Consider the following 21,894-nt stretch of genomic DNA (forward strand, 5'->3'; position numbering starts at 1 on the left):
GGCGTAGAATAGCAGAAATAGCTGAAAGGTAGCCTTTAAGAGTGCCAAAGGCAGATCCCTGCTAGGCCAAAGTAAGTGTATACAAGAGGACCTCTGAAAGAGGAGCAGAAAGGAGATAAACAGCCTTTGCTGTGCACCATGCCACAAATTTGTTCCTTCCATAGGCGTATACCGTTTTAGTAGAGGGACACCTGGCTGCCAAGATAATACCACAGACTTTGGGCAGAAGGTCGAAGGCTGTTAATTGCCACTGCTCAATCTCCACGCAAGGAGGAGGAGGATGGACAGGTTCGGGTAAAGAATAGTTCCCTACTGTTTCGACAGAAGATCCTCCAAAGGGGCAGTCTAATCGGCGGATCTATAGCCATGCTCAGGTCGGAGAACCGGACTCTTCGTGCCCAATCTAGAGCTACAAGAATAACTTGAGCCCAGTCATGCTTGATCTACTTGAGCACTCTGTGCAGAAGTGGTACAGGAGGAAAGGCATACAGGAGGCCGAAACTCCACTCGAAACGAATAGCACAGCCAAGCGATCGCCGTCTTGGAAACTCCAACGTGCAATACTGCCGACATTGCACATTCTCTTTGGAGGCAAACAGATATACCAAGGCGCGCCCCGCTGAAAGAGACCTTGTGCCACCTCTGGATGAAGAGGGCATTCGTGATCCACCAGGCACCGATTGTGAGTTTGTCCGCTCTGGTGTTCAGAGAGCCCGCTAGGTGTTGAACCACCAGGATTAAGCCCTGATGTTCCAGCCATGTCCAGAGGCTGAGAGCCTCCTGACAAAAGGTCCTTGACCCCACTGGGCCCTGTTTGTTGCAGAACCACAAGGCGGTGGTGTTGTCTGTGAACACCTGCACCACATTCCCCTTGAGAGAGGGAAGGAATGCTTTCAGGGCCAGTCTGATTGCCCGGAGCTCCAGAAGGTTGATATGGAGACCGGATTCTGCCGGAGACCAGATGCCTCTGATCTCCACCTCTCCCAGATGGCTGCCGCACCCAGGAGTGACGCATCTGTCACCACAGTTAGATCTGGTTGGGGAAGGGAGTGGGACCTGCCTCTGACCCAATTTTAGTTTGTTAGCCACCAATGCAGTTGTTGTGCAGTTCCCTCCGAGATCTGGACATAGCCTGAAAGATTTCCGTAATGCTCCGCCCACTGGAACTTCAGGTTCCACTGCAGAGCCCGCATATGCCATGAGGCATGTTTCACTAGAAGGATGCAGTCATTCTCACCGAAATCAGGGATAGAGGCTGAAACATTGGTATCTTAGCCCGAATATCCTGGACTCGCTACTCGGGCGATTAGGCCGAAACTGCACAGTGTCCAGAACGGCTCCGATGAAATGGAGTGTCTTAGAGGGTGTCAGGTTTGACGTTGGCACGTTGATAGTGAACCCCAGCGAGTGGAGGAGGTCCGCCGTAGTCTGGAGGTGGGAGACCACAGCCTAGGGAGAGCACCCCTTCAACAACCAGTCATCCAGTTAGGGGAAGACGGGAACACCTGATCTACGCAGATGAGCTGCGACCACCACCATCCCCTTTGTGAACACCCAAGGGGCACTGGTAAGGCCAAAAGGGAGCATGGTGAATTGGAAGTGCTCGTCGCCCAACGTGCACTGAATGTAATGCCTGTGGGCTGGCATGACGGGGATATGGAAATATGCGTTGTGCAAGTTCAATGCCACCATCTAGTCTCCTGGGTCGAGGACAGACAGGACTTGTGCCAAAGTGAGCATTTTGAACTTCTCCTTCCGAAAGAAGAAGTTGAGGGCCCGGAGGTCTAGGATCGGACCCAGGCAGAAAGTAGCAGGAATAACAACCACTTCTGGCACAGGGACCCTCTCTATGGCCCCGTTGGCCAAGAGAGCAGGTACCTCCTTGCAGAGAAGTGCCAAATGATCCTCCAACATGCGATTGTAAGAACGTGGCATGGAGGAAGAGGTTGCCACGAAGCCCCGTCTGACTGTTTGCAGAACCCACCCGTCCAACGTGACGGACTGCCAGTGGAGGAGGTGATAGTGGATTCTGCCTCCAACTGGCTGATGATGGGACTGGAACATTTGACTAGGAAGGGTTGGAGGCAGTGGCAGGGAGGGAAAGGGTGGACTGGCCCGCCTACTGGCTTCCTGACCAGTGAGGACGCTGGACAGCTTGCGTGACTCTGGCGCTGGGCTTGTCAGGACGTGGCTGGGTGCTCCTTCCGTAACCAAGAAAGGGAAGAACAGCAGACTGGACGGGTGGCTGCCATGAGGCCCAAGGAGCTGGCTGTAGCTCGAGAATCCTTAAAGAGCTCAAGCGCCGAGTCTGCCTTGTCACCAAAGAGGCGAGTTCCATCAAAGGGTATGACCATCAAGGATGATTGGACATTCCCCAAGAAGCCATAAGTTCTCAACCAGGAGTAGTGTCTGAGTGCTACTGTCGTGGCAATTATTCTGCCCAGTGAGTCGGTGGTGTCCAGTCCACAACATATCAGGAATTTGGCTGCGTCTCTCCCATCTGCAATCGCCTGGGAGAGAACCGCCCGGGTCTCCTCCGGGCACTAAGGCAGCACATGTGCGACCTTATCCCAAATGGTATGTGTAGGAGAGTAGGGTCTGCAATCCTATGATCACCCAGATTTTTTGCTTTTGCTTCACTGGTTTACGACTTTCTCTGGCTGTGGGCCTGCCAATCAGACCCACAGCCTGGCTGTTCTCTCTCTAAATTACGATATGTGCCCTAGGTGCATTTACCAATTGGTACTGGGCCACCTTATCAGACCCTGTAACCCAGGGCATAGGTGTACCCAGGGCCGCCAGGAGCTGCAGCATGTATTATGCCACCCCTGGCTGGCCTCCTAAATCTGACACAACTGGCTGCATGACAGCTGGGGCAAAGTCGTGTAATCACCCTTTGCTTTAGATATAGTAGCCCTATATCTAACCCTCCAATGGACACCCGAGTCCCTATCAGTCACTCCTATGGCAGGCCTTGACAATCCTGAAGGCAGAGTGCATGGGCTCGTGTGAACTAAGCTCTGGCCCGAGCCGAGCCCGGTTGCAGCTTGCGGAATCAAGACCCAATGGCTGTTCCATGATAACGCGTACCATATCGGTAACTTCGGTGTCGCGTTATCAAGACATGTCGAGTAAGGTGTCATACGAATCGGGATGCTGCCCTCTCACCAACTCTGGCGACGAGGTTAGCATTCCGCCCTTCTAGAGGGACACGACATGTACGTAACTGTGAACCCCGGTTAAAGTTAACCGAAGCCTCAGCTCCACAAAATGGATGCTGCCACCACAGACACGAGTCTGACCTCCTGCTGCTGGGAGTCCTTCCAGCGAGGAGCGCATGGACAAAGGGTTTCCTGTCGAGGGCGGTGTTCGCACCGTCCCAGACAGGGTTTGTGTATTCTGGGTAGGTAGGGCTTTGGCGAGAAGGTGACTGCGGAGTGGCACCCCGGTGCTCACTACGCATCTGCCGGTTAGAACCAGTTCCAGGGGCGACAGCCCTGGCCTGGGGAAAGCCCGGCAGGGGGAGAGGGGTGTAACTACCCCCCTTCCTGGTCCCACCCTTAGGGCAGGACCTAGTCATGTACCCACCCCTTTCTTTAGGATAAAGGCCGGAGCGGGGACCCTTCCAAATTAGATCATCTTTGAATCAAGAACTACTTTCTACGAAAGGACCTTCAAGACTCTTCTCAAGATTTCTCCCTTGTGGCTAAGGAGTAGTCACCCTGCATCAGCGGGCACCATCTAAGAACTCTGCGGTTTGCTGTAAGTCCTTCCTCAAGGAATCCGACGGCCCAGCTCGACGAGAACCGGCTTCCCTGGCACCTCTGACCTCTACCCACGTCATCAGCTCAGCTGTGATCTGTGGGTGCGACGAGACCTCGAGGGACCGGCCATCATCAGAACCTGCACGCTCTTAAAAACCAGCACGACCATCGAGGTAACTCTCTGGTGAGTGCTCTGGGGTCCGAGAAGCCCCGACCCTGAGCCGCTCCAGCACCGAAGTGCAGTCTCCCAGCATCTCCACGATCTGCGTGGGGCCCTTCTGCTCGCTGCTCAGCACGTTGTCTGGTCACTAGCCGTTGGCTCGTGTCCTTCTGTGACGACATCCGAGAATCAACACTGCCGGTCTGGTTGCTCCAGACTGGCCCTTGCTTCCATCTTTCCGAGAAGCACCCCGGACCCTCCTGGTCCACTCCAGACGCCGACAGCGACATCCGTCGTGGGACAGCTCGCACCTCCACCGTGGTCGCCGACAACGCCTCCTGGTCCGAGAGACTGCAGAGCCTAGCGTCGCCCACTCGCCTGGTCGAGGTGACGGCCAACCGGTGCCTTCCTGGTACCCTCTGACTACTGGCTAGTAGTACGAACTTGGTCCCCTCTGCTTTCAGGTTTCTTCAATCTCCGATCCAGGCTTGGATCTCTACGAACTATTCAGCACTGGTCGCCGGCCAGCAACTCCTTTCCTTCCGGCTCCTGGCTCGTCAGCGAAGACCCCGACGCCTGTAAGACTTGTGCAGCCGCAGCCCTCGTGGCTAGGTAACTCGGCATTTCGGTGCCTGCATAGCCTCCTTACTCTAGGGTCCTGAGTCCCTCGCTTCCGACTTGCCTTATCGGGTCCGCCCGAGACCTTAATCTTTCCGTGTCCTCGGACACTTGTTTTAATTGTGCACTTGAAGTATTTACTAAAGAGATTTGGTTTGTGCTTAGTACCCTGTCCTCATAAAGAGTACAGGGCTGTTGTGATTCTTAATAAATATACTGTTTATTTTCATAACACTTGTGTGGTGTCCTTTCACTGGGTGTTCAAGGGGTACATGTGTGGTAAACAGCTGGCTTAACACGCCCTCTCGAGTCTTTAGCCTTAGACTGCTCGTATCCACGCTACTAGGATAGCTGGTCTATAGGTTGACTTACAACCAAACACCATAAGGGTCGTTGGAACCATACATAGCGGTCGCTAGAATAGCGAACGTTGCATATCGGGCCAACTTCCCACAGTATGCGAGTATCAGCCCAAGGGGCAAGCGGTATTCACAGACCAGGAGTCTAAGACTCAAAAAACAAGTCGACAAAAGTTTAAGAAGACTAGCCAAAAACTGGGGTAAGCTCTTGCTGGAGCTGTGCTAGGCGGTTGAAGCAAAAATAAAGAATTGACACTAAAGTGCATGGGTGGCGTCTATGTAGGTACCAAGACGTCATCCTGGCGCTTGCAACGGGTACGGAGTCCACTGACGCCACCTAAGGACACGCAGGGGTACCGCTGAAAATAAATCTCCAGATCCAGACTGTCGCCTGGGGGGATTGGGAAGGTAAGAACTCTTAAACTAATGGTTTCTATCAAATAAACTGAACAATAAAGATTTAACATCTCTGAAGATTCATCTTCGTAAATTTCCCACCAACTCTAATCAATGAAGATGGAGCGTTGTGGATAAGAAAGAGGTGAACCACCGATTTTCGAAAACCATCGCTTTAGAATTCAAGTGCAGGCAATAATGTTTGGAAGCATGTCAAAAGGCAGACAGTGTGCAGATTCTTTGCAAAGCCACCCCTTCAAAAAAGCAGCATTTGGCTCCTCCACAATATTCCAGTGTGACGGGGTGGGACTCGTGTCCGGAACATACAGTCCCGATAACCTAAAAGACTGGTGGTCAGCTGTTCCCCTTTCTGTTTCTGACAAACAGCCGGACTCAGCCTGGTTCGACGAGTGGACTCACGCAGGCGCAGAGGCAACCTGGGGGCACGAGACTGGAATCGACTACGGTCCCTTTAACTCTGCCAGCGAAGCTCCACCCACCTGCGACGTCACACGCTCAAAAGAAGGCGGAATCGTAGAAGCAGCGGGCAACGTTCTTCCAGGAGAAGACGGACGAGGTTGGAGACGAAGTACGGAACCGGAGCCCTGCAGAGAAGAAGCCGTGACGAGCCCAGCAGTGGACAACAAGCCAGGAGGCCAACGGTCCTGCGAATCGCCCCGCCACACTCCCGCGGGAGGAGTGTGGCTTGCTAAGGTACGGGGCAAAGTGGCGGGCTGGGTGAATCGTAGTAATACAGTAAACGAGTGAATACTGCTAAAACTTAGCCTCATTGTCTCTCTCCCTTCACGAGCACTACTAGGCACTAAGCGCTTACGTTTATTTTGCACTCCTTCACTCGGTGTCCCTCACCCCTGGTCCCTTTTAGTCCTATGAGGACGTCAGCCTGATTCCCTGTTGTTTCTTTTCTTCCGTTTCATGCTTGGAGTTGAGGACCTTGGCCCCGACGACCCCTCTTCATTTCCGGTCTGGAGAACTACCGGCACCTGCGTGGAAGAAACGCCCTAGAACTCTCAGCGCTTCCTAAAGGAGTCAGGACGGATCCCAACGAGTTTGCTCATGTTAAACAAACTACTAGGAGACGAACAGCTTACTTAAAAATAAAGCCCTCTTTGAAAACTTTATTCAACGTGTCAGAGTCGGTCCCTTCCACCTCTCCCGCTCCCAATCCCGTACAAGTGGTGTAAGAAGTGGGATTACCATCACAGTCCGTTTGCAACTCCGAGATGGACGCCCTCATCCAACATCTAGTGAAGGGACAGGAGAAATTGGAATGGGCGGTAGAACAGCAAATAACATCCGCTCAAGCAGACCGAGACATGTTTAGAAACACTATATCTGCCCAGTTGGACAGCCTTCAGAAAAACATCGCAACGCCCACAGGTACAGTGGCAGTGGAAAACAAGAGTGCATATACCCAACCCGTCAGGAATAGCCCTACAAAAATATGTCCACGGGGAAGATCCTGACGCTTTTCTCATGAACTTTGAACGCGCCGCCAGAGCACTTGGATGGCCGGAAGAGAAGTGGCCGTTTTTTCTTGCCCCCTTGCTAACAGGTGAGGCCCAGTTTGCGTACCAGGTGGCCAACCCTGTAGGCAATGCTCCATATCCCCTGATCATAAATGTGATCTTAGACCACTTGGGGTTAGACTCTGAGGCGTATAGACTACGTTTTAGAAAAGAGAAAGGGATACACGGTGAAAACCCAAAGACTCTTTTCTTCCGTTTGAAAATGATGGCCGATAAATGGTTGAAACCTGAAAATAGTACTAAGGAAGACATCCTGGCCAAAATATATCTTGAACAATTTATGGATGCTCTTCCGTATGGGACACAAAGATGGTTGAGACAGCACTCTAGTCTTACTGTGGAACAAGCCATTGAGATGGCAGCCAATTATGCAAGAGCACAACCCAGAGGCACTGTATGGGAACCGGAGAAGTATCAAAAAAGTCAACCCTCGGAAAAACCAGACAAAAAGCCGAAACAGACACCCGAACCGGTGAAACCCAGACCTTTTCGAATGGAATCGCCCATGACCCGTGGTCCCCAATGCTTTGAGTGTGGTGAATGGGGCCACATTGCTCGCCTGTGTCCACGAAAACACCCTCCAGAAGAACCAATGGAAGTAGGCTATCTTCCGAAAACCATCCTCTACTCTGCAGAAAACGGAACTTCCTTTCATGTGAGTATAAAGATAAATGAACAAACCGTGAAAGCCCTTCTTGATTCAGGCTGTAGACAGTCAGTGGTTCAAAAACATTTAGTTCTACCTAGTCAATACCTCCCTGACTCTCTAGTACATGTAAGATGTGTCCATGGGGATGTTAAGCCCTATCCTATAGCTGTGATTACTGTGCAACCCGTAGGCAAAACGCCAGCTGTAGTGAGGGTAGGCGTGGTGGATTCCCTTCCTGAAAAATGATTCTGGGGGTAGACAATCCCGACTTTCTTGCTCTGTTTAGAGAGACTGTCTTTGATCGCCTTCCGACTAACGATGGTTCTAAAGCAGCATACATTACCCCTGATCCATGGGTGGTGGATCGCAGTTTTCGTTTTGCACAAGCGGAGGACAGAACTCTTTTTAATGCATGGGAAAGCGCACATGCTGCCCAGGATTCCTCTGCTCCTTCCTTCCCTAGGTTTGTTATACGTAACGACCTCCTATATAGAGAAGCCGATATGGGAAAGAGTCCTCAATTGCTAGTCCCGTTAGCTTTCCGTGAACAGGTTTTGTTCTTTGCCCATGCTCACCTAACGGCCGGTCATGCGGGCAAAGAGAAAACGACGGATAGCATTCTACGTCATTTCTATTGGCCTGGGGTGTACAAAGACGTGCAAGACTATTGTAGGAAGTGTGAAATCTGTCAACGAAAAAATACTCACAGACCACCTGCTGCACCCTTACAACCAATGCCAATTGTCAGCACTCCATTCGAATGGGTAGGGATGGATTTAATAGGACCTTTGCCCAAGACAGCTAGGGGGCACCAATATGCTCTCGTCATTGTGGATTATGCTACAAGGTTTATCGAAGCCTTTCCCCTAAGAGCACCAACTACAGCCAATGTGGCCGAGAAGTTTGTGGAATTGTTTGCCCGAGTCGGTTTCCCTAAAGAGGTCCTAACCGATCAGGGGACCCCCTTCACTTCCCGTATGATGAAAGAAGTATGCAAGTCACTGAATATCCATCACCTAAAGACTTCGGTCTATCACCCCCAAACCGACGGGCTCTTCGAAAGGTACAATCAAACCCTGAAAACCACATTAAAGAAGATGTTGTCCTCCGAAGGCCAGGCATGGGATCGCCTGCTGCCTATAGCTTTATATGTGCTAAGGGCACAGAAGCAAAGCAGTCTAGGCTGTTCATCATTTGAATTGCTTTATGGACGAGTCCCAAGGTCACTCCTAGAAATCACGAAAGATACTTGGGAGTCACAAAAAGCCCAGGAACAGAAGTCTCTGTTAGACTATACGCTACAGCTACGTTCCAAGCTAGGGAAACTAAGAGACCTCGCTCACACAAACCTTGAACAACAAATGCATAAACAGAAACTGCATTACGACAAGGGGACGAAACTAAGAACCCTCAAGGTAGGAGACTGGGCCCTGCTTCTTTTGCCATCTGTCACACACAAAAACGAGTGGGTAGGACCCTATGAGGTACTTGAGACTATTGGGAACACCACTTACAGGCTCCGTCTGTCGGCTAACAAGACCCAGACCTACCATATCAATCTGTTGAAGAAATGGATCGGTCCACTCCCAAAGAGCAACAATCTGGTACTCCCTACCCTGTCAGACAAAACATCAACCCTAGACCAACTGGTCGTAAATGAAGAACTGCCTGAAAAGATGAAAAAAGACCTGCAAGGCATATTACAACCCTTGTCCACCATCTTCTCTGATTTACCGGGCAAAACGACACTTGTAGAGCATTGCATAGAAACTCCCACTGGGAAAATCGTGAAGCAAAGGCCTTATAGGATCCCCGCTTCTAGACGGGAAGATGTCAGAAAAGAGGTACTTGATATGTTGAAACTTGGTGTCATAAGGCCTTCTAAAAGTAATTGGGCTTCTCCAATCGTCATGGTCCCGAAACCGGATGGTTCAAAGAGATTCTGCATGGACTTCAGGGCCCTGAATGCCATCTCCACTTTCGATGCCTACCCTATTCCTAGGGTCGACGAACTAGTGGAAAAACTTGGGGACGCCGTGTTTATCACCACCCTTGATCTGACCAAAGGGTATTGGCAGGTGCCTCTCCGTGAGGAAGACAAAAGAAAGACAGCCTTCATTACAGATGAAGGATTATACGAGTTCACCGTTCTTCCATTCGGCCTACACGGCGCACCTGCCACTTTCCAGCGTCTTATGAATCAAGTGCTGAAACCCTATACATCATTCAGTTCAGCCTACTTGGACGACATTGTCATATACAGCAAAACCTGGGAGGACCATCTACAGCACCTACATACCATCCTGACTGCCTTACAACAAGCTGGTTTACATGTAAATGCAAAAAAGTCTCGAGTCGCCTTCAATACCGTCAAGTATCTCGGATACGTACTGGGGAAAGGCACTATTGCACCACAAGCAGAGAAGGTTACAGCTATCCAGAACACCCCCTTTCCCACCAACAAGAGAGACTTGCGAGCCTTCTTAGGCTTAATCGGCTACTACAGACGGTTTGTTCCCAAAGTTGCAGAGATCGCAGCCCCTCTGACTGATCTCTTGCGTAAAGAGACCCGACTGCGGGAAATACAGACTCCCTCACAAGAAGCCAGAGACGCTTTTGAGACATTAAAAACCATCATAACGAATGCTCCAGTCCTTGAATCACCTGATTTCAAGAAAACCTTTGTACTGGCCACTGATGCGTCCGACATAGGAATAGGGGCTGTACTTTCCCAGGTGGGGGACGATGGAATAGAACATTCCATACTATTTATCAGCCGCAAGTTGTTCCCCAGGGAGTGCAGATATTCTACTGTAGAAAGAGAGTGCTTGGCTATCAAGTGGGCTATTGACAAACTGCACTACTCTTTGGAAGGGAAGCCCTTCCTTCTTCAGACAGATCACGCTCCCTTAAAACGGATGTACCAGAACAGTGAATGCAAGAGTACTCCGCTGGTTTCTTTCTCTGCAACCTTATTCCTTTTCTGTGCAACATAAAAAAGGCACGGTAAATGGGAATGCTGACTTTCTTTCAAGGGTCTTTCCTCTCCCCGATCGGGAGACTCCAGGGGGGGGAGGAGTGTGACGGGGTGGGACTCGTGTCCGGAACATACAGTCCCGATAACCTAAAAGACTGGTGGCCAGCTGTTCCCCTTTCTGTTTCTGACAAACAGCCGGACTCAGCCTGGTTCGACGAGTGGACTCACGCAGGCGCAGAGGCAACCTGGGGGCACGAGACTGGAATAGACTACGGTCCCTTTAACTCTGCCAGCGAAGCTCCACCCACCTGCGACGTCACACGCTCAAAAGAAGGCGGAATCGGAGAAGCAGCGGACAACGTTCTTCCAGGAGAAGACGGACGAGGCTGGAGACGAAGTACGGAACCGGAGCCCTGCAGAGAAGAAGCCGTGACGAGCCCAGCAGTGGACAACAAGCCAGGAGGCCAACGGTCCTGCGAATCGCCCCGCCAAACTCCCGCGGGAGGAGGGTGGCTTGCTAAGGTACGGGGCAAAGTGGCGGGCTGGGTGAATCGTAGTAATACAGTAAACGAGTGAATACTGTTAAAACGTAGCCTCATTGTCCCTCTCCCTTCACAAGCACTACTAGGCACTAAGCGCTTACGTTTATTTTGCACTCCTTCACTTGGTGTCCCTCACCCCTGGTCCCTTTTAGTCCTATGAGGACGTCAGCCTGATTCCCTGTTGTTTCTTTTCTTCTGTTTCATGCTCGGAGTTGAGGACCTTGGCCCCGACGACCCCTCTTCATTTCCGGTCTGGAGAACTACCGGCACCTGCGTGGAAGAAACGCCCTAGAACTCTCAGCGTTTCCTAAAGGAGTCAGGACAGATCCCAACGAGTTTGCTCACGTTAAACAAACTACTAGGAGACGAAGAGCTTACTTAAAAATAAAGCCCTCTTTGAAAACTTTATTCAACGTGTCAGAGTCGGTCCCTTCCACCTCTCCCGCTCCCAATCCCGTACAAGTGGTGTCAGAAGTGGGATTACCATCACAGTCCGTTTGCAACTCCGAGATGGACGCCCTCATCCAACATCTAGTGAAGGGACAGGAGAAATTGGAATGGGCGGTGAGTCCTGTCGCCCGTGAGGAACGGTCGATTTGGCTGATCGACGGACCCCCATCTATGGACCGTGTGTCCACTACGTCAGGTGGCACCCCCGGCAGCAACGCGCCGTCCCCAAATCGGAGAAACGTAGCGGCCGTCTGCATCTACATCTAACGGTACCTCCTCGTGTTATCCGCTGTCCTGCATACACCAGTAGCCTTAGTGGACCTATACTTCCCAGACTCACCGCTTAAAAGTCCTCTATCATTTACGGGATGTCTGCTTGATACCTTCTAAATCTCGAAAATATAGCGGTTCCTCATCTCATCTTCCCGCTGTCAACCCCTGCGTAGTGGAGCCTACCTTTCGGTATACAAATCTAAAGACTCAGGATCCCAGGTCCCCTGAAAATATAATTAATGCGTCTCTGTGGTGGAGAACCTTGTAACTAGCACTTCAGGTCCAGTGCTGTAGCATCAGCCTTGGAGGAAAATTTAAAAAAAAGAAATAAAATCCTTCTATAGATGCAAGACCCCTGGGTCTGAGCCCCCAGAATATTTCCAACAAAAAAATTCACTATAGATCATTATCCTCTCCCCTCCCAGTCAACAACTCCCAGCCCTGACGAAGGTGTGGCCCTCTGGGCTTGTCACCGAAACGCGCGTCGGCTCGTGTCTCCAGAAATACGGCATACTGTGTTATATTAATTAGGGGCCGTATTAAAATTTTTTTGTCTGGAATAATATTCTGTTCTATGCCACATATCTACCATCCATGTGTGGCATACACCAGAACGATGGGAATGTATGGAAGAATGTAAGTAGAATGATAGAACTTTAGGTAGGATTAATTGTTGAGAATTTGAGAGAATGAAAGTATGATTGAAGTGTGAATTGTTGCTGGGTAGGTCTGTAAGTGAAAATGCATTTTTGTCACTTTTATCTTTTCCCAATTTCTTATGTATGCTGTGCAATATTATATGTTATTTATGTATGTTAAAAAAAAAATTCTACATCAATTCTGAAAGTGTACAAAAAAATAAAAATACATATATCTTTGCTAAAAATCTTCTCTTGCATATATTTGGATTGTGCAAATTTTGTCCTGTGCAGTGCCAACTCCTAGATTTATCACCCCATATATATTGGGATCCCAGCTTCGGGACCACTACATCAATTGGCGGGGTACGTGCTTTGTTCTTTATTCAGGTCCCTTCCACCTCACCCGCTCCCAATCCCGTACATCCTTGAAACAAGGACAATAAGCAATGTGATGTATCTGTTTGTAACAGCAATGCTGTATGAAACACTTCCAGAAGCCTCAAACAGCTATCCACCCATTACACGTGGCAGACTTCGAAATAACAGCAACATAGGTGGTGATTCTGCAACTCCCTCGAGTCTTGCAATGTCTACTCAGCAAGTTTGAGATCAGTATCCCTCGTTGGACCAGCTGAAACAGAACCCCTGTGCATCACGTCGATTTTCCGTTGCCAAGGCTGGTTGGTTCTGTCCTCCAGAGATCTTCGGGCTACAAGAAGCTCCAGCCTCCATCATCTCTTCCTACCAAGGTCTTCGTCCTCACTGCATCCTCTGCCCCGTGGGCCTGCATCTTTGGTGAGTTGCTCGAGATCCTTTTGTGACTCCTGTGCCTCCAGCCTGAGGGTCCTCTTGAGGGTTTTTTTGGCTTTAGTGGGCTCCTCTGCTTGCTCGGGCCTGCTCTGATTCTGCTGCACTTAGTGAGTCCCTTGAACCTTGCAGGTCTCAACGTTATGCCTTTTCCATTTGCCATGTCTGTTGCCGCTGCCAAGGCTTGTTGGTGCTGCCGCCAGACACCGACCCCCCTGGTTCTCGACTTCGGACGTGGGACAGCTCATGAACAGCTCCTGGTCTTCCACAGTATCGCGTGGTCCTCATAGCTGCAGTGACAAGGTCACCGTTAACTCTCCTGCATCTTCAGTCATTGGTCTACCGTGCCTCCTGGCCACTCCCCAGTGGCAAAGACTTTGCGCCTCTGCTTGCACGTACTTCTCTTCAAGAATCCATCCTTGGATTCCAATGGACTATTTCACCTTTTTCGCCAGCTGCATCTTTTCTGAGGTCCTCCATTGTGGTCTACGGCGGTTTCGCACCTATGCACCTGGCTTTCCTGGTGTAGGTATCCTGGTTCCTGGGGTATCCATGGGTTAGGGTGACTCTCCAACTTTCTGTCTTCCACAGGGTTTCTTCAGGGTCCACAGGGAAGGGTCCCTCTTCTTGTAAACTGCAACCGCGACTTCCCCATTGACTTGCAGTATGCGGCTGTGTGTCTAAACTACCCACAGCCTCTGTGGGGTTCCTGGGTAATTACCTCTTCTGAGTCTTCTGGTCCAAGTCCCAACTTCGGACGCAGTTCGCATTCAACTTCTTTAGTATATAGTTGGGTCTCCCCCTGGACACCACTGTGTGTTTATGCTTATTTATCTGTCTACATTTGAAATATTGTGTGTATTGTGCGGCTATCTTTGGGTATGAGAAATACCGATGTGTTAGTGAGTGTGTATAATAAATATAACCGTTTTTATAACTACACTCTGTGGTTCTTTTTCCGCTTAATTTACACTATATGATTCGTTCTGGTAAAGCAACCTGCTTAACACTCCTAAATAAGTGTGCGCCATATACTAAGCCAGCCTCCTACATAGGTTGTCTAGCTCATTTCAGAATTTGCATGCATTCTTCAGGGAGCAACCAACAACCGAATTATAAGACTTCAGGTGCCAGATCGCAAATCTAAGTTTCTTGAGTCTGGGATGCCCCCATTTCTTTATTTAACACATGATGGTCATGTTGTCTGTTCAGATCAGCAAAGCCTTGCTGTATAATTTAGTTTGGAATGCCCATAGGACTACCTGTACTTTCATGATCTCCAACACATTGGAGTGGGGAGATGCTCCAGCAGGGATCACTGACCCTGAATGTGGAGGCTGCTCAGGAGAGCCCCCAACAGATGAGGGACGCATCTTTGCATATGGTCACCTGTGGCTGTGAGTCAAGAAAAAACTTGTCCAGTAAGTAAGGGCTTGCCCTTTACCACCATTCAAGTATGTACTGAACACTTGCTCCACCAAGACTATATTCTCTCACTAACTTGTTACTTTAATGTAGACAGGAGGGAATGGAAAAGGAAAAAAGTCTTCTTTATTTAGATGTAAGGAAGAGCTCCTGGTGTGCGATTGGTTTCTGTCACAGTCTGCCTGCAACTTCGCAGAATCCCCACCCCTGGATTCCAGACGTGGAAGCATACTGCCACAGAGGAGTCCTACTGGTATACAGGAACACAAAACATAACATATCTTCCTTCAAAAAAACAATTAACAACAACAATTAAATAACTACTATACAATGCGCACACATAACCCTCAAGTGCCTTTGGTCTCTTTTGACGCGGGAGCTTAGATCCCTACTGCACTGTGGCACCTCTCTGCCATTCGCCACGCACGCTCGCAACCACTTTTTTCCTTCACTTCTTCCACAATCCTTGGGGAAGATAGTTTGGAACAGCCCTTTCTCTTCACACCACCTCATGAACTCCGACCAGGATTTATATGGCCAATAACCTGACTCCCTTCTTTATTTTTTCATTGTGCATTGAACTGTATTTGGCTTGACAATCATCAACCCTTTGACATACTTTGACTACTTATTTGACCTCCAGTGTTGGGAGCGTAGCTGTTATTTTTGACACACAGGGTACCAGTGTGGCAGTGGGATATGAGTTGGAGTAGGCATCAGTCCTGAAGTCAGGATGGGCTAGGAGCGGGGTCAAGCGGCATAGTCAGGCTCGAGGACAGATACTCTGGTGGTAATCTGACTGAGGGGCTCTTCGGATCCCTGGGGCTCGAATGAATGCCAGCAGTATAAGGGAAGTTACTGAACCTTTGCAGCATTGCCTCTCTGAAAGCCTGAATTTGCTGCAGGATCACCAATGGACTGAGAACTCGGACTGGATCAGGACTAATGCAAGCGTTGGTTCCACGGTGGGCGACCAAGATCTTGTCTTCTGATGTGAGTGGTGGGAAAAAGTAGAGCCATGTTTTGACTTCTGTGTTTCTTCTCCTTTGACTTACCTGAAGACCAGGACTGGGTAGAAGATTTCTCCCTGGAGCAGCCTCGAGACAAAGAATACGTTATTGTCCTCACCTTCGATCAGGACTGGTCCTTCTTTACTTTCCTGCAGTGCTCGGGTGACTTTGGCCTCACAATCCTGTGTGGCCTTCGGGTTCATTTGCCTGCATTTTGTGCATAACCTAAAGTCCTGCAGGGAGTTGACAATCCAAAGGGAGATCTTAGGTGGGCCCGTCACAGACATCTGTTTGGGACAATCCTTCCAGGGTTTGAACCTGTTGTTTTAATGGAAGACAAGTCCCTTGCACACGGGTGAAATATTTAGAGAAATGTTTTCTGTCAAGTGACAGAAATCAAGGAAGCGAGTTCTGGATCCGCATCAGAAGGTGCGGAAAGAAATGAACTGATGTCAATGCGCGACAGTGGAGGTTATATGGGGGCCCCAAAATCACTTCAGCATAGAGCAGAGCCAATGTGGAGCCGTATGACGCCACCAAGTAGCACGAGAAGAAACTACTGAGAAAAATTCCTTGATACAGTCTGGCGCCTTGGTGAATTCACACGGTGAGAAATCTGTGGTTAGAAGTTCCTTTCCTGGGACAGGGAACAAGCAGTATGACTCAACAACTACTTCTCCGAAGCCAAAACACTAATGTGTGGAGTGCCTCAGGGCTGAGCCCCACCTTTTTAAACATTTATATAACACCACTGACATACATTATCGAGTCTCTCATGCAGACGACACACAACTTCTACTGACCTATGACAATCATGAGTTAGAGGCCAAAGTTAATTTTGCAGCCTGTATGACAGCTGTGATAGGGTGGCTGAAAACCAACTCCCTACAGTGCACCCTGAAAAAAAAGAGGTCCGGCTATTTAGTAATGACTGCCTGGCCAGGGGGCATGGCCGGACAGCTGCACTGCACCTCCCGCCGCGGTCGAAGTGGCAAGAAACCTAGGGGTTCTCGTCAATGTGGAAAGAAAGTGTCCCGACTACCAGCTCCACTCCTGTCGGGGTCGGTGCGAGTTCCGGGCGTCGGGACCTGGCTTCAAATGTCAGGAAGTCCTACAGGCTTTTCAGCTAGTAGGAAAAAGACTTGCAGACCAGGGTTAGTTTTTCAAAGTGTTTAGTTAATGGCGACGCGTTTCGAGCAGACGCTATTCTTCACAACGCGTCGCCATTAACTAAACACTTTGAAAAACGAACCCTGGTGTGCGAGTCTTTTTCCTACTAGCTGAAAAGTCTGTAGGACTTCCTGGGGTTCTCGTCAACATAAACCTATCCCTTAAAACCCCAGAGCTCAGCTGTGGTCAGAACTGTATGCTGCATTCTGAGGATGCTAAGGAATTTTCTCAAATTTTTGCCATGGGAAACAGTGGTACAGGCACTGACCTTATCTAGACTGGACTATGTCAACATCTTGTACATTTGAATCCTAGATTATCTATTGCAAAGGCTACAAAAGGTACAAAACATGGCAGTCCGTTTTTTGTTTATCCTCCCTAAACATTCCTCAATCTCCGGGTATCGCAGCCAGCTTCACTGCCTTCCGGGTCAAGCAAAGAGCTATTTTTAAATCACTGATTTTGGCACACTCCGCATTCTACAAGAAAGGGCCAAAATACTTACCTGACAGGATGCCCACGTACTGCCCTAAAATTCACTGTGATCAGAGTCCATCCCCTGTATCAAACAAAAGAAATCAGGCGGCTCTGCCAGCTTAGTATTGGCAGCAAAACATTGGAATGAACTCCCCTTGCACCTTAAATGAATTCTGGAAAAAAAGCTCTTCCACAAACAACTGAATTCTTACCTGTTCAAGAGTTAAGGTGGTTTTGATCCCCCAATTGGCTTATGCCTCAGCACCGGGACACACTTGCAGTAGCTGCGCGCTCTCCAAATCCCATCATTCATTCATTAATACCCATCAGAAGGGATTGTACAAATTGCAGTCTCTCTCAAAACATTTAATGAAATATACACATCTTCATTCATCAAAAGGAACTATAAGCCATGGTACCTTTCTGGTCTTGTGTATGAAGATATGGAATCTAACGGAGGCAATGGGTCAAACCCAATTAAGGGCTGTGATGTTACATCCTGCAAGCATCAAAAAAGAACACAATGATTCCAAAAGAAATGGTCCATTAACTCAGGACGAACAATACATAACCATCTAAGTATGTCCTCAAATTGATTTTTCTTGCCACAAGTATACAAATGGACACTCATCGAACAGTACCCATTTTTTGTAACTTTAGTTATTAAACAGTTTCATTACATCATGGCATAACAGTATTATGTGCAATCAGGTATGTTTCATGAATCATCAGGTACACATACAGTAACATCAGTACAGCAATGTAACAGTACCCACATTTGAATCAAAGACAAAAACAATTGTGTGTGGGACTGAATAGGGATGTTCTTTGGGTTACAAGGTTATGCCCTGACAGAGGTCTCATGGTCACTGTGAAACTGGAGCCAAGCTACAACTGACTGAAGAACCCCAGTTAGGGCAAAACAGGTCTCAGGCTGCTTGTGTTCAGGTAGAAACTGGTCTGGCAGTTCGGACTGGACAGTTCCTATTGGAGCAGGGACTAGACTGATTTTCACATGGCTGGGTCCATACTGTGGTGACATGGTGGACAAAGGAACAATGGGTTGGGATGCTACCACAAGCAATATCTAGTGGCTAGACAAACTGCAACCATTTTTCACACCACTTTTAGTTTGTTTGGTGTTTTACACACTACCATCTTTAAAGGGCTGCACTAGTTGCAGAACGCAACTAGCCTGTCATGTTTGTAGCTGAATGTGGAGTCAAATCATTCTCATGCAATCAAAGTTGTTTGTGCTAACTGCATATCGATACAGCTGTGTTCTTGTCATCACGCCTTGTTCTCCAAATTGATAGTATTCCTTTCAGCTTCTTTTTGAAAAAACTATTTTAGTCATCTAAAAAAATTACAAAAAACTTACTAGCTGCATCTAAAATTACTCATGGTTTCTTTGTTGTTTTCTTTGTTTTGTAGCAAGCACATAGCTGGAGATTGTTGTCTCTGTGATCAATTCCTCCATCTATTATAACTTATTCACCACAAACAATTTTCAGACAATATAGTAAACATGGTTGTTTTGTAGAATGTTTACTTACAAGTCACATAAAAAAATCAACAGTATGAACAATATTTTTAAAAGGACACACTAGATGTTTAGTAAAGTCTTACACATAGTCATTCTCATTATCAACTAATGGGAATCAGAAACCATGTAAGAAGCTGCTGAACATTGAATGTATTGAATGGTATAACTTTTGTAGTGTATCAAGGGTCCCCTGGTGAGGATAAAGATCCTGGGTCAGGGAAAAGGTACAATGTGAAGATATCATCCCAGGCTATCTCAAACAAAAAACCATACTAGCTATGTAATAAAACAGTTTTTTCTCTCAAAGAATGATAAGCATAAACTATAACACAACAATAAAAATTGATATCAAAAAGATTTTTTTAATTTAAAAAGAGAAAGTGATTTCACATTTGTATCTTATATACAGAATGGTATAACTACAAGTAATTTCCCTTGTGTTCACATGACTGTGCTCCAACTACTAAATCTGTAAATACTTCACTCATAACAATGTCCATTCATGCAGCCATGGCCCTATCCATACAAATTCTTTGTGTGATTCACTCTTACACAGTATGAGGATATCCAACTTGGGCCAGAGTTGTGGCGAATACACTGGATCAGTGCAGAAGGAGCAGCTTAGCAATTAAGTGCACGGATGGTAAAACAGAGGAGAGTAACTTATTTCCCATTCATGCAAGTTAGAATTCAGAAGCAAATAGGATTTCGACAGCAGTGGCACAATACAAATCAAACTACATATTTTTCATGACTGAAGAACATGAGAACTGTGAATCTAGTGTCCAGATATTATTGCAGAAGGTGAACAAGGTATACTGAAACAGACAAATGTTGCACTGCATCTGCGCCTACCTTGGTTCTAACAGAGTGGAAATGCAACTGTTCCAGGAAAGCAGAAACTTTGAAGGAGTACTATTTTAAGATAAAGGCCACCATCCAATATGCAATTCTAATTTGTTTCTACACTGAATTCTACCTTCAAGGTTGTGGATATAAGTATTGATGGGTATAAACAGGATAATTGTCAATGAATGTATTCTTGGCACTGATACGCTGATTTCAAACATCCCTACTTCAATTTTCTCAAATGCTGTCTTGTGGGTAAAAGAAATTATCTCCAAGTAAGCTAAATTAAAGGTTGATTTTTTTTTTAATGTTATTTAAAGAGGTCTGTAGGACTTCGAAAGTATAGCTACTGAATTTCAATTCAACTTCATTTATAATTGTCCTAAAAAAAGGTGACAAAACTTTAACTGTTTAGATGTTCAGACATCCCTATAAAGGCATTTGATCTGTTTTTAGCAGCCAGTGCCCAATGGCACAATACACCTAGCACAGACGCATGTTTTCCCAAGGAGAAGGATCAAACCCAAGCCAAAAAGTAATTTTTTTAAAAAATTCTTTTTATTGTTGCATCAGAAGTATCACAAATGTAGGAATTAGCATACGGTAGAGCGTCAACATTCCGCCCTGCCAGTTAGTTATGCAACTTTTCTTGTTTCTGGATTCCACACGCATCATTAGAACACTTAGCTCTTGAACTTGAAACATAAAGAGAACATAATAAAATAAAGCAATCCCCCAAACAGCAGCCTACCTACCCACCTCTTCCCCCTCCCCTCCCCTGGACCCACCCCTCCCCCTCTATGAAACTCCTACCCGCCTCGCATACATGATCTGAGCATTGAAGTATGTACATGTCCATCAGAGATCCCCATTGTACCTTCTGCCACGTCAGGGGTTCCCCTGACCTCCTATTCCTAGTCTGCAAGGCCTCATTCCAGTCAATGGTATTGTCTCCACTTTGCCCACAGTCTCCGAAATTTTTTTGGGCAACCCCTGTCTTTGTAAGTCACTCTCTCTGCCGCCATGTACAGATCCAGCCCTCTCCTCCATTCCTCTAAATCTGGCCTTTCGGACGCCCCCCCAGTATCTTGCAATATCCCTTTTCGCCACCACGAAAGCCAGTACCAGAAAGATAATCAAGGGGCGAGTTAGGTCCACTTCTGTGGTCATGCCCAGCAGCGCCAATCTAGGGTCGCGCGGTATGTCCACCCCCAGTACCTCCTCCAGTTCTAGGAACACGCCTTCCCAGTATTCTTGAATGACTTCGCAGCCCCAGAGTGTATGAAAAAAATCGCCATTCTGCTGTTGACACCTAAGGCAGTTATCCTCCCCATTTAAAAAAGTCGCACCCTGTCAAAGTAGGATCTGTGGAGCACCTTGAATTGTATGAGTCGGAGCCTCGACTTAATCGCTACCTCGCGTGGGTGCATGAGGACAATCTCCCAATCCAGATCCTCCATACCTCCCACGTCTGCCTCCCATTTGTCCCGTAGGACCTGTAGGTCCCCAAGCATATTGTTGACCAAAAAGTAATGTTTATTTCCTTGCTACATACAATAAACTAAACCTAATTGCAAAAGAACTCAAGATCTCCAAAGTAGAAACAACCACACTACAGAATAAGCTGAGGAAACAGACAGGAAGACAAACATTAGGAAACATAATTAACAATGTCATATACCAGCTCTATCTGGAGACACAGACTAAGAAATAAAATGTATGACCTCACAATAAACCTAGGACAGCAAATAAAATAGCCTTATGCCAAAAATTACTGCAGGATTAATAATGTATATCAAATAAGAGCATAGAATCGGAAATGATTTATATCAAATCCTGTCACCATTCAGCATTGTGTACAATAAGAGTACACTCCAACAACACGGATCATGTCTCTACCGATGATACCAGGGAACAAAACCAGCCTACTCCCTGTCCCCATGCCCCGTGGATACCCATAACATCAACCATTTTGCAACAAAATTGAACTTTCCTCAAAGCGTCCAAGACAAGTCCGAGGGCAGACACAGAGACATGATTACAGACAAAGGTGGTGTCAAGGGCAGACTGGCCTGCCAGGTCTTACTGGTACCAGTCTCCCATGTTGGCAGTGGGAGGGATGGGTAGGGGTATGAAGGGCTTTGGGTGTAAATTGTGCCTTGAGTGCTAACAGTACAAAGCACATTTAACATACCACTGCCTTGACTACTCAGTGGCTTGGAAATACCTTA

General features: G+C 47.7%; 1 protein-coding gene across 2 annotated transcripts in view; it reads right to left on the reverse strand.

Moving 5' to 3' along the window:
* TCF25 (TCF25 ribosome quality control complex subunit) overlaps positions 1–21,894 on the reverse strand; it is a 486,799-nt gene that overhangs the window by 95,073 nt on the left and 369,832 nt on the right. For both annotated transcript variants that reach the window (XM_086945785.1, XM_086945784.1), the window contains exon 16: positions 17,688–17,767. In XM_086945785.1, coding sequence (XP_086801911.1) covers positions 17,688–17,767 — 80 coding nt within the window. The remainder of the gene's footprint in view (positions 1–17,687; positions 17,768–21,894) is intronic.

This window comes from Lissotriton vulgaris, chromosome 12 (assembly GCF_964263255.1).
Source record: "Lissotriton vulgaris chromosome 12, aLisVul1.2, whole genome shotgun sequence".
NCBI classification, from domain to species: Eukaryota; Metazoa; Chordata; class Amphibia; order Caudata; family Salamandridae; genus Lissotriton; species Lissotriton vulgaris.